Below are 13,396 nucleotides of genomic sequence, written 5' to 3'. Positions count from 1 at the left end.
ACTTTTTTCAAAGCAAATCTCAGACATCTGTCGTTTACCCAAAATTCTCAAAAAGGTCTTTTTTTTCTTCTTTAATGTGCAAACAGTATTCTCTCTTTGTTTGATTCCACGTAACAGTGTGTGTAGTTCTGGGCTTTTCCTCTCTCGCGCAGGGAACGTGACCTCACTGAAAGCGCTGAACCTGAGACATTGCCCTCTGGAGTTCCCCGCTCCACTCGTGGTGCAGAAGGGACTGGGCGCTATCCTGGCCTTCCTGCAGATCTATGCTGCCCAGCACTCTGCCCCCCAAGATTTAACTTCTCAAGGTTTGTGGGACAATTACTACAACAAACTGCATTAAAACTGAAGTTAGTGATTTTCAAAGCCAGGACCGGGGAGGCTGTCTCCTCCTTAATGATGTCACAAGGCCTCGCGTGTCCTCTGCTGGACTCACACCGTGTTCATGTGTCTTTGCCGACCTGTCAGACCTATGCCCTTACTTGGTTCTGTGCTCATGGGTTTGCATTCTCAGTTCCCATTATAGAGCCTGTCTAAGGTGGATTTTGGTAAAAATTCACTGGGTTAAATCAAATGAAACCATTCTCACCACCAAGCTGCCATCAGGCACCTGTTTCAGGAATTACCTGGTCCTTCAGACCACCACTTAACAGCAAGCACAACAGAACGCCCTTACTCCTGTTTTGGTGGGTGCTCATTAAACACTTGATCCCATGTTTTCAACGCACAGACCATCCAGCCGTGCATTCCCACATGCTCATGAGTGAGCACCTAGTCACACTTAGACAAAGTGGAGATAAAAGAGAATTGTAATTGAATGCTCACAAAAAAGTAAGTATTCCAAAAATTTACTTCAGAATATCTAAATTTTTACTACTTAAAATATAACTTCTAGAATTAATAAAATACATATATTTGAAACAGCCGCGATAGTTATATACGTGATCTAATCAAAGCATATAAATAATTAAGTCTATCTCCGTAAACGTAAGGAGCATCCAAAATGATTGGAAGGTGCTGCTGTACTTAAATCATCTTTCTCCCAAATCCAAATAAATGGCCCCAGAATGCCCAATTTTAAACACTGATTGTATTTGCAAGTGTCTTAGTTTGTGTCCCCCAGAAGCAGCTCCCGAGTCAGGAGTCAAGGGCCAGTAATTGATGGGGGATGAGATCCCAGGCGGCAGCGTGGAGGCTGAGCAGGGGGGATGGGGAAGGGAGGAAGCCAGCGCAGGGGAGAAATGGGGCAGGTATGCCCTGGACGCCAGCGCTTGGTCCTGCTGGGTGCCGGGTGAAGCAGGTGAAGCCCCACTGGGCCTCCGCGGTCACACTTCGCCTCTCAGGTGCCGCCCGCATTTAGGGATTTACAGGACCGGGATTTAGAAGGTGACATTTGTCAAGGGCCACTGCTGACCTCAGGCCCCGGAGTTACTCCCAGCACAGCGAGGGGTAGGGCGTGCGTGCCGTGGCAGCAGCACGGCTGGGTTGAGTCGAGGGCTTCCCCTGGGGTGGGCACACAGTTCCCCAGCCCTGCAGGCTGCCTTCACACCCAGAGGAAATGCCCAGGCACACGCGTGCAGCTGGGGGCAGGACGTGAGGCCAGCAGGCCCTGGAATGGTGAAGGCCAAGGGCATGTGTCGGCACCCGCGGTCAGTCACGCACCTGTTCTGTCTCCTGCCAGCCTGTCACCGCGAATCATGAACCTCCTTGTTCCCAAAGAGTATACCAGCTTCATCTCTTAATTACGGTTCAGAGTCCAGTGCCATCACGCAGAAACCCAAAGCCAAGAGGGAGCCTATGTCAGCATGACCCGTGACCTAATTCTGTCCTGGGGACGGGGTGCTGCAGGAGGCGGGGGTTACTCGTCCAGAGCTGGTCCGTTGATGGGGGGCGTTTGAGCCTAGTCCTAAAGGCAAGAATATTCTTGGCCAGTTTTCTTTCGGGTAATTTACCTAGAGATACAAGTGTTTAAGGTCATCAAAAGTACTGCTAAAGAAAAACAGTAGGCATATGGGCCAAAAATTGATTAGAAATAAAGATATTAAAAGATCTAGGGTGGGGGGAAACAAAAGTTATTTATTTGCATAGATTTATATGGAGTGTGAGGGCCTTGGGGCAGAGGGAGCCTGCCCCCGCAGGCCTTCTATGTAGAGGGAACCTATCCCCCCCCGCCCCTAGGCCTTCTCTGCAGAGGGAGCCTGCCCTCCCCTCCCCCCAGGCCTTCTCTGCAGAGGGAGCCTGTCCCCCCCCAACCCCCAAGGCCTTCTCTGCAGAGGGAGCCTGTCCCCCCCAGGCCTCCTCTGCAGAGGGAGCCTGTCCCCCCCAGGCCTCCTCTGCAGAGGGAGCCTATCCCCCCCAGGCCTTCTCTGCAGAGGGAGCCTGTCTCCCGCCCCAGGCCTTCTCTGCAGAGGGAGCCTGTCCCCCCCAGGCCTTCTCTGCAGAGGGAGCCTGTCCCCCCCAGGCCTTCTCTGCAGAGGGAGCCTGTCCCTCCATCCCCAGGCCTTCTCTGTAGAGGGAGCCTGTCTCCCGCCCCAGGCCTTCTCTGCAGAGGGAGCCTGTCCCCCCCCAGGCCTTCTCTGCAGAGGGAGCCTGTCCCCCCATCCCCAGGCCTTCTCTGTAGAGGGAGCCTGTCTCCCGCCCCAGGCCTTCTCTGCAGAGGGAGCCTGTCCCCCCCAGGCCTTCTCTGCAGAGGGAGCCTGTTCCCCCCCACACCACCAGGCCTTCTCTGCAGAGGGAGCCTGTCCCCCCCAGGCCTTCTCTGCAGAGGGAGCCTGTCTCCCCCCCCCCCCCAGGCCTTCTCTGTAGAGGGAGCCTGTCCCCCCACCCCCAGGCCTTCTCTGCAGAGGGAGCCTGTCCCCCCCAGGCCTTCTCTGCAGAGGGAGCCTGTCCCCCCCAGGCCTTCTCTGCAGAGGGAGCCTGTCTCCCCCCCCCCCCCCAGGCCTTCTCTGTAGAGGGAGCCTGTCTCCCGCCCCAGGCCTTCTCTGCAGAGGGAGCCTGTCTCCCCCCCCCCCCAGGCCTTCTCTGCAGAGGGAGCCTGTCCCCCCACCCCCAGGCCTTCTCTGCAGAGGGAGCCTGTTCCCCCCCACACCACCAGGCCTTCTCTGCAGAGGGAGCTGGTCACGGGGTTTGAGCTCTGCAGAGCTGGTGTTGGAGTCAGTCTACTAAAACAACATTTTATCCTACTAGTGATTTCACCAGTTACAATGATGAACCTAAGTGAGCTGCCACAGCCCTCGTATTTATCTGAGGAAGAAACTGTGCCTGATGAAGATGCCATTAATTCCCAGGATCAAAAGCGGTTGTTAAAAGAAGAGGCAGTCTTTTTCCTGCCTGTTGAGAAGCTAGACCTCAGTGAACTGAGAAAGTCCACCGATTCCTCGGAAGACTGGCCGGGTGAGGAAGAAATCAAGCGCTTCTGGAAGCTGAGGCAGGAGATCGTTGAGCATGAACAAGAAGAAGTGCTTGAAAACCAGCTCTTAGCGATGGAATTGCCTCCAAATCTCAGGGCAGCGTTAAACATGAAGGAGAAAGAACATTCCAGCCCAAGACATGTGCTCAGGTGAGATTTAGAAGCCATGCTGTATTTCCTTGATCTTTCCAAAGTTGTAATATTATTTTGCAGTTATCTTTTCAGACGTCAGGCTGTGTCTGGCTGGCTTTTTGGTGCAGTGCATGCTAAGCCTGGTTAGGATTGTGGTTGCCCAGAGCATGGACCCCACAGGGGAGATTACGCAAGAGAAAAACAAGCCCTGTGTGTGCGTGTGTGCACGCACGTGTCTGTGGACATCGATGCAAAGAGAATACTTACTGGTGAATACAGATCATACGTTCACGGGGGTGAAGCCATTCCAGGGGGACAGGAATTGGCCCCTGGGGGTGCACAGAAGCCTCGTGGTTACTCTGGTTCCCAGCACTGCACAGCTCAGCTCTGTGGATGGCAGGGACGCGTGTCCAGAGTGTCTGTGGGGGTCCAGCTTCGTGGAGAGGCTGTTTGGAGGAGTAAGTCTGAGAGGCCAGGGGCCGGCCCATACTGAGAAGCAGATGGAAACCTTGCATTTACCGCATGAAAGGTGTTCGGAGGTTTATCATATTGTTATTTCACCTGTTCCAAGGCTTGGAAATTCTGTAAAGTCTGAGTAGTGGATGATAGCCTTGGAGGGAGCGGAGGCACAGAGGCAGGCGCCCGGCCTGTTTCACGCCTGCCGTGCAGAAACCCCTCCCTCCCTGCCCTTGGTTGGGTCTCCTCCTGAACAGGGACAGGAGCTTGTCCTGCTGTGTGCTGGCCGGCCTGTCCCGAGCTTCCTCGAGGCCACTGGTGTTTCGGCCTCGGAGCGAGCCTGCAGCCCTTGGAGCAGGAGCCCCGGGCTGTGGGGCCCTGGGAGGGCACCTCTGTCGTGCTGTCTGTCCCCGTTGGCCCTGCTTGTACGTGTTGCATGTTGTGTTCTAGCGCGGGCCATCCAAGGGTGAGTGTGCATCGCAGGGGCTGTGATTGTAGAAGGAAGATGCCCCCCATCAGGAGCGTCCTGCCTGCCCTGGTACCGTCGCAGCTCGCGGGGCTCCCCCCCAGGAGGCCCCAGGAGAGCAGGGCTGTGGCCATCCGGGAGCACTGGGAGAAGCAGGTGGTGATGGAGCGGCGGAGACGGTGAGTGCTCATCGGCAGGGCTGCGGCAAGGCTGCCGGACGCCCCTGCTCGCACGGGCATCTGGGGCCAGGCCTGCTGGCTGTGACTTCTCTGGGGAAGGGTCAGTTTCTGCTCTTCGTCCTGCTTGGTCTCGGGCAGGTGTGGGCACAGGCCTCAGGCCGTCACTGCTCCATGTCCTCTCCACCCCGCCTGCCTTCTTTCCTGTCATTTCTCTGACTTCTTACTCTTTCCTAACCCCCCTTGCCCTCCTCCTAATCACCTGGCTCACAGGTCTCTTCTAAGGAAAGGTGTGCGCTGCAGACGTGCGCACAGAGACAGTTCACTCTTGCCCCGCCTCGTTGGCCATGTCGCTGGCTGCGGCGGCTTCAGTCTGCCCCCAGGAGCCTGGCTGGGGCCTGTCCTCACGGCCGCCTCTGTCCTCCAGCTCCGCCGACCACCCGTCTCCACTGTGCTCTGGGCCCCGGGAGGCCGTCCAGCGTGGACTGCATCCACAGCACCCCAGTGCCCCTCTCCTTCTGGCTGGGTTTGGCCAGTGGGGGGCCCCAGCAGGAGGTTGGAGAGGAGGCGGAGAGGGAGGGCAGGGTCTTTATCCCCCCCATGCCTCCCTGTGAATCCGCCTGGGTCCCTCCTCCTGGGGCTTGGGGCGGCTGCAGCCCCTGCCCCAGCCCCGGGCTCCTGCTCTGTCCCCGGGGGCCGTCCGCCACTGCCCATGTGAGTAAACCCTCCTCCATTCTGAAATCATCCCGCGTGAGTGTATTTTCTCTGAGGACCCTGATGGGGACAGACCTGCTGGCAAACGCAACGTGTCAGTGGTGCACCTGCCTCGTCCCCACACCAGACATGCTGTCCAGTGGGGTCCGGTCCCTTCTGTGAAAGGAGGGACAGCTCAGGCCCTCAGAACTGTCAGGGCTCACAATGTTCCCAGCCCTGGGCTGTCATCCGCATGGCAGGGATGCATCCCACGTGTGGCTGGCACTTGGGGGTGTGCTCTGGGCTGCACCTGGAGTCCTGGCCATCCCGGCAGGGTCATGCTGGTCATTGGCCACAGGTGCCAGGCAGCCAGTCAGCCTGAGCTCAGGCCATCCCCCCGAGGAGCCCCGAAGAGGCCCTTGGCTGGAGTGCAGGCTCCAGGGCGGGCGGTCCTTCTGCTGCTTCTCCACAAGCCCAGGGGGCTTCGCAGGGCCCATCAGCATCTGAGCTAGTGATGGAGCCCTCCTGGGGCAAAGGCACGGGCTTGACCCTGCCCGCGGGGACGCCTGGGCTTGCCTCTCACTGTGACGCACCCTTTCCTTACTGCAGGCGGGCCCCCCTCCTCCCTCACGCCGGCCCCTTTCTTGATGGCGTTTCGTGACAGCGCCGCCCCGGCACCGGCCCGTGTGGACCCTGTAGATAAGCACCTCTGCCCTGTGTCCGCGTGAGTCCCGCTCAGTGCCCGCCCCCGGCCCAGCCTGCGATCGGGACGGTGCACGGGAGGGCGTGCAGGGCGCTGGTGCTCAGGGAAGCCCTGGCCACGGCGGACGTAGGGGCAGGAAGTCGGCTTCCCTGACACAGCACGGCCGGCTCGGGGGCTGCCAGGATGCCGCACTCCTCCGTGGGAGGAAGCTCCTGACTATCAAGGGCAGGAGAACGCTCTCTTCGCGGTTTCTCTGCCGAGATGACGTTCCTTGGCCTCCTTGGTGACCGTGTGCAGAGTCCTGTCCTGTGGCTTGGCCTCAGTACAGCCCGCGGACCCCCGTCGGGCCACCTCAGAGCGTCACCCCTGCGCCTCTCAAGGGGTGGGTCCTTTCCATCCCATTCACACTCAGATGGAGCCCTGTGTCCAGAGGCGCAGCGAGGGGTGCGGTCGTGCAGAGTCACAGCTGGATTTGGAGTGCTGAGTGGTGGGGAGCAGAGAGCCCGGCTCAGCTGGGGGCAGGGGCGCGGCAGACTTTGGGGAGGGCACAGGAGCAGTCTCGCAGGGGAGCGAGGCTGGGGACCCCGGAGTGTGCTGAGGGTGAAGCCCAGGGCCAGCGAGGATTTGCTGGGACCCAGTCCCATCCCCAGAGCTGCAACCACAGCCGAGCCAGGGGTGGGTTTTTATGTTCAGAAATTTCACAAGTGTTTGTTTTTGCAGCCTCGCCTCTGCTGTGGTCAGTGAGTCTAGTGGATACTGTTGCAAGGAGGTCACGGTGCGGGGGCAGGGAGGTCACCGTGGTGCGGGGACAGGGAGGTCACGGTGCAGGGGCAGGGAGGTCACCGTGGTGCAGGGGCAGGGAGGTCACCGTGGTGCAGGGGCAGGGAGGGCACGGTGCGGGGGCAGGGAGGTCACGGTGGTGCAGGGACAGGGAGGTCACGGTGGTGCAGGGGCAGGGAGGTCACGGTGCAGGGGCAGGGAGGTCACGGTGCAGGGGCAGGGAGGTCACCATGGTGCAGGGGCAGGGAGGTCACCGTGGTGCAGGGGCAGGGAGGGCACGGTGCAGGGGCAGGGAGGTCACGGTGCGGGGGCAGGGAGGTCACCGTGGTGCAGGGGCAGGGAGGTCACGGTGGTGCAGGGGCAGGGAGGTCACCGTGGTGCAGGGGCAGGGAGGTCACCGTGGTGCAGGGGCAGGGAGGTCACCGTGGTGCAGGGGCAGGGAGGTCACGGTGCGGGGGCAGGGAGGTCACGGTGGTGCAGGGGCAGGGAGGGCACGGTGCAGGGGCAGGGAGGTCACCGTGGTGCGGGGGCAGGGAGGTCACCGAGGTGCAGGGGCAGGGAGGTCACCGTGGTGCAGGGGCAGGGAGGTCACCGTGGTGCGGGGACAGGGAGGTCACGGTGCAGGGGCAGGGAGGTCACCGAGGTGCGGGGGCAGGGAGGTCACCGAGGTGCGGGGGCAGGGAGGTCACCGTGGGGCACGGGCAGGCTGTGCCAGGAGCATGGCGGTGCCCCGGTGGAGGGGATTGGGAGACAGAAGAGGTTCACTGTTAAAAGTGAAACTCGAGCATCTAAGAGGACGTTGACTTGTCAGGGATGCCCTCACGTCTCACGGGGACCTCTGAAGGCCTCTGACGCCCGAGCTGGCAGCCAGAGCCCAGCCGTCTTCTCTGGGGCAGGGTCCTGGTGCCCCTGCTGGTCCCCTGGCACGAAGCCGCGGGACAGGAGCAGACAAGCAGTGCCCGTCTGTCTGTGGGGAGGGACGGGAAAGGGCTTGGGAAGGGGCTCTGCTCGGGGCGCTAATGAGCCACGTGTCCCCCCGCAGAGATGAACGAGCGCTGCGGGAGTGGAGGGAGCAAACCCGGACCAGGAGGATGGCGGAGGAGGCGCCGAGAAAACCCCTGCCTCCGTGGCGGAGTCTGGTACGAGGGGGCCAGTGGGAGGGGTCCTATCCAGTGCCGGAGGCGCTGCGGTCCCCACTGCGCAGATGAAGCCCGAGGCCAGACAGCAAGCAGCCTGGCCACCTTCTATGGGCCCTCTGACGGGCCTGCGTCCTTCCCGTGCGAGGAGTCGGGTCTCTGGCCGGTGGGGTCGGGGGGAAACAAGCACCCCCACCCCGAGGCTGAGGTGTCTCTCTGGGTCTCCTGGGCCATGGTCTCAGCCTGGGCGCCAGGGCGGCGGGCTGCGCGGCCGTCCCCTCTGTTCCCTCATGCCAGTTCCCAGGTCGTGTGCAGCACACTCCACCCTGAGTGCCGCGCGTCTCCCCTGTGTCTCCCCAGCCACCCCACAGGTCTGAACCCAGGCGTCCAGGGCAGCCTGCCTGCGGAGCACGCCAGCTCCCCTCCCCTGTGAGCCTGTCCTGGAGGAGACAGCGCCGGCTCGCACCAGCACCGTCCCGCCGTCCCGTGTCTGGCTGCTGCCTTCTGTGAGGAGGTCACTGTGGCGCACGGAGAAGTCGCTTTGTCCATGACCCGCCCCCCCCAGCCCCCCAGCACAGACCTGCTGTTCACGGGAGGGTGGCCGGATTCGCTGGGCCGTCCAGGACAGCCTCCCCCGGTCCTGTGTCCGCCCGCCGTGCGCTTCCAAGTGTGCAGATCAGTTACGTTGTCGGGTGGCTTCTAGGACTGGGCTGAGCTTTTGCATCTGGGGTGAGAAGCCACAGAAGGGATGTGCTTTCTCCCTGCGCGGCGTACCCGGGTTATGGCGCCCACCCCCCTTGGTCCCTGTTTGTGATGCTGCTCCCCCTTGGCGGCCGGGCCATTCCTGGGGGACACTGGGAGGCCCGCAGAGGCGTTCCCGCGCACTTGTGCCTGCCGTCCTCCAGGCGGGCTCTGGTCTGCAGCACGGGGACCCACTGGCGCCTTCCTGTCAGGAACCTCACGGTGCCTATGTTGCCTTTGTCCATTTAAACAAAGCAATGGTTTGTTACCCTAAAAAAAAAAAAAAAAAAAAAAAAAAACAGTGGAGCCTTTTTATCCACGTGCAGAATTATGGGAGGACACGCACATTTTGGAAGCCAGTGTGGTGGGGATCCCAGGTCCTCAGAGCGCCAGGTGGGGCAGGGACTGTGCCCTTTCCCACAGAATCCATTGGCTCATTCCCTCACCTGCGCTTCTTACGAAGGAGACAGGAGAGCAATTGGTCCTCTCACACATGTTCTGGACCCAAACCCCTGTGTTCTCTGCAAACTGTTAGAGCGACGGCAAAGCCACAGTGACTTGGGAGGAGACCACACTCCCCGCCCTTACCTTGTCCCCTCGCTCGGGAGTGGGCTGTCCTCTGCCCCCCGTGTCGTGGGCCACGTGTTCTGTGCTCCATGTCTTCATGGTATGTGTCCTGTCCCCTCTGTCATGTAAACATTCAAAATCCGTGTTTCCCCACTTTAGGAACAAGACTTGCACAGGTAGACATTCTTAAGAATGCCTTCAGAGCTTTATTATAGCAAAAAATTGGAAACAATTTAAATGCCAGGAGATGGGGTGGCTCTAAGTAAATTGTATCCCAATTTCGGGTTACCCCTGTGGCTGCGGGGAAGGATGAGTTGGCATGGTACCTACTGACTCGAGTGTCTGGAAGAAATTCTTACAAGTTAAAACAGCCCAGGTTGAGAGAGCAGAGGAGACTCACGCTGGTCTGTGAGAACACGCCATGGCCTAATGAGAACTACGTTTGTCCCTTGTCCCCACAAGGCTGCAAAACCCCATGGGACCTGGGGTGGTGGCGTGTCTTGTTATTCATAATGAGCCCCGGGGAGCACAGCTGAGTTTATGCGGACTGGGGACGCAGGGTGGGCCCTACAGAGCCTGGCCACGTGGCTGGTCACCAGAGGGTGTGCGGCTCCGCACCCTGCCCGGCGCCTCGTCCTGTGCAGCTCTCCGGAAGCTGTTCCTGAGTCACAGCCTCTGCGTTGGGTCGGTGCGCGTGAGCAGCTGTGTCTCGGAGTTCCGCGAGCCACTCTGGCGAGTCACCGACCCCGCAGGGTGGTGGCAGCCCTGCTTGGTTGCCGGTCGGCCAGCAGTGTAGGGGGCAGCCCGGCCCTGAGGGACCGAGCCCTCTGCCTGGGGGGCCTGCGCCACCCTCTGCCCCTGGTGTCAGGATGGAGTTCTGCTGTGGGCTCCTGGGTGGAGCGCTGCCGCACGTGCGAGAAGCCAGCCCACGGTGGGCGAGGACGTGGGGGTTCCGTGAGCTGTGGGAGCCGAGCCAGGAGCAAGCCCCCAGCCATTGACCTCCTGCAGTGTCGGTGCTGACTGTGTTGTGCAGCCAGCCCCACCCTCCGGCCCCACGACTCGTCCTCCCAGATGGAAGCTCACTCCCCATCCCCTCCCCCACCCTGGCGCCCACCGTCTCGTCTCCGTCTCGTCTCCGTCTCTGACTGTGCCGGCCCCGGGGACCTCACGAAGGTGGGGCACGCAGTGCTGGTCCTTCTGTGTCTGGCTTCTTTCACTCGGCATCAGGCCCTCGGGGCTGCTCCTCGCAAGGCTGAGACCCTCCTCCCTTCCTCCCTTCATCCTTGTGGACGCTCGGGCCCCTTCCAGCTGTGTGTGAACCATGCTGTTGGGAACACGGGGGTGCAAACATCTGTTCAGTCCGTGCGTTCAGTTCTCGGAGGTGGGATCGCTGGAGCTAACTTCTTGCACGTGGTTAGTTCTAGCTGGAAATATGACTTCTTGATACTCTGTAAGAAGGAGGGTATCCTGTGATGTATAATTTGTGAACCACGTAGAGGTACTGTACACAGTCACTGTTGTATTTTATAGCATGGAAACTTCAGAGTATTTGTATAACCTGGAATGACACAAAATTTCATAAATCAAATAGGAAATAGAGAAGCTCTGAAACTAAAAATAGAAAATTTTAACTTCCTAAAACTGAAATTTCTAGATGGACTAAAATACCATAAAGTCAAAAGATACAGGAACCTATTTGTAACGTGTTTTGAGACATAAGGTTACTATCTATGACGAATGACTACAAATAGACTTTTTTAGATTAAAGAATCCGATAGAAAAGTGGGCAAGGGGCAGTCCCCAGAAGGGGAAAGCTGACAGCGGTCAGCAGGATGGGAGCTCGGGAGCTGTGGGGGCGACGCCCTCACCCAGCCACTCGGCAGGGCCACGTGGGACCGACTGCGGGGACGGAGGCTGCCATGGCATGGGGAAGTAGCTCTTTAAGTTAAACATGCGCACTTCTGTGAGCTTCTGGTAGTTTGTGCTTTGACAGCAGCAGCCCGATCACGGGCACCTGCACACAGAGGGACACGTCTGTGGATTGCGTTGTCCTCTGCAAGGTGACTGCGTACCAGTGAAAGCCCTGCGTGTCGTCCCCAAGAAATGGCTGCGTCAGGCTCTGTCCCTGCGCAGAAGGGCTGTGGGCCAGCAGGGCGCCACCCAGCCACCTTGTTTCCCACCTGCCCCTGGTCCTTGCTCTCAGCAGAGGACTGGGTGTCTGGGAAGTCTTCCTCCTCTGTGTTTTGTACAGATAGTAAAATGTGGCTGGGGACTTCTTTCCAAGTAATGTACTTTTATACTAAAAAAAAATTAAGTTGCATGTCTGACTTTAAAAAATACCTACTAAATTTACATGTGTTCTTCTCTTCCTGTTGGAATAATGTTTAAGAGAGTCCTCGTTATGTAAAAGTGGGCCAGCTCCCGCCCTCCCCTCCGCCTGCCCCCCACCGCGTGGGGTGTTAAGCGTCTTCTAAGGGTCAGGCATGTGATGACCAGACAGGCCCTGGTAATCCACTTAGAGGTGCCGTGGCAGACGAGACCGTTGCAGGCACCGTCTAGGTAAGCGCTACATTGATCCCACCAGACTCCAGCTGGAGGAGCCCCCATAGGAGAGGTTCAGCACCTGCCTCACCTTCCCCTCCGCAACCTTCGCGTGCCCTGTCCTCTCCTCTGCCCAACTTTCTAACACCCTAGGGGGGCACGCCTCCTCAGAGCAGGTACACAGGCACGTGCAGACAGAAGCACAAATACACACAGGTGCACACATAGGTGCATTCAGGTACACGCACACACAGGTACACGGACACAGGTACACGCACACAGGGATACACGGGCACAGGTACACACACACACGGATACACGGGCACAGGTACACGCACACAGGGATACACGGGCACAGGTACACGCACACAGATACACGGGCACAGGTACACGCACACAAGGATACACGGGCACAGTACACGCACACAGGGATACATGGGCACAGGTACACGCACACACACGGATACACGGGCACAGTACACGCACATAGGGATACACGGGCACAGGTACACGCACAACGGATACACGGGCACAGGTACACACACACACGGATACACGGGCACAGGTACACGCACACACGGATACACGGGCACAGGTACACGCACACACAGAGATACACGGGCACAGGTACACGCACACGGATACACGGGCACAGGTACACGCACACAGATACACGGGCACAGGTACACGCACACACAGATACACGGGCACAGGTACACGCACACAGGGATACACGGGCACAGGTACACACACACACGGATACACGGGCACAGGTACACGCACACAAGGATACACGGGCACAGTACACGCACACAGGCACAGGTACACGCACACACGGATACACGGGCACAGTACACGCACACACGGATACACGGGCACAGGTACACGCACACACACAGATACACGGGCACAGGTACACGCACACAGGGATACACGGGCACAGGTACACACACACACAGATACACGGGCACAGGTACACGCACACAAGGATACACGGGCACAGTACACGCACACAGACACACAGGCACAGGTACACGCACACACGGATACACGGGCACAGGTACACGCACACACACAGATACACGGGCACAGGTACACGCACACAGGGATACACGGGCACAGGTACACGCACACACACAGATACACGGGCACAGGTACACACACACAGAGATACACGGGCACAAGTACACGCACACGGATACACGGGCACAGGTACACGCACACGAATATACACGGGCACAGGTACACGCACACAGGGATACACGGGCACAGGTACATGCACACACGGATACACGGACACAGGTATACGCACACACGGATACACGGACACAGGTACACGCACACAGATATACACGGGCTCAGGTACACGCACACGGATACATGGGCACAGGTACACGCACACATATACACGGGCACAGGTACACGCACACACGGATACACGGGCACAGGTACACGCACACACAGATACACGGGCACAGGTACACGCACACACAGATACACGGGCACAGGTACACGCACACGGATACGCGGGCACAGATACACGCACACAGATACGCGGGCACAGGTACACGCACACACAGAGATACACGAGCACAGATA

The 13,396-nt window shown here is 59.2% G+C and overlaps 1 protein-coding gene across 2 annotated transcripts in view; it reads left to right on the top strand.

Moving 5' to 3' along the window:
- Nucleotides 1-13,396, top strand: part of LRRC27 (leucine rich repeat containing 27) — a 38,418-nt gene that overhangs the window by 14,984 nt on the left and 10,038 nt on the right. For both annotated transcript variants that reach the window (XM_078076940.1, XM_078076941.1), the window contains exons 5-8: nt 153-305; nt 3,184-3,556; nt 4,445-4,639; nt 7,855-7,951. In XM_078076940.1, the coding sequence (XP_077933066.1) occupies nt 153-305; nt 3,184-3,556; nt 4,445-4,639; nt 7,855-7,951 (818 nt within the window). The remainder of the gene's footprint in view (nt 1-152; nt 306-3,183; nt 3,557-4,444; nt 4,640-7,854; nt 7,952-13,396) is intronic.

The sequence above is a fragment of the Halichoerus grypus genome, chromosome 7 (assembly GCF_964656455.1).
Source record: "Halichoerus grypus chromosome 7, mHalGry1.hap1.1, whole genome shotgun sequence".
Lineage (NCBI taxonomy): Eukaryota > Metazoa > Chordata > Mammalia > Carnivora > Phocidae > Halichoerus > Halichoerus grypus.
Note: the sequence above shows the minus strand (reverse complement) of the source record. Positions and strands in the feature narration are given on the sequence as shown.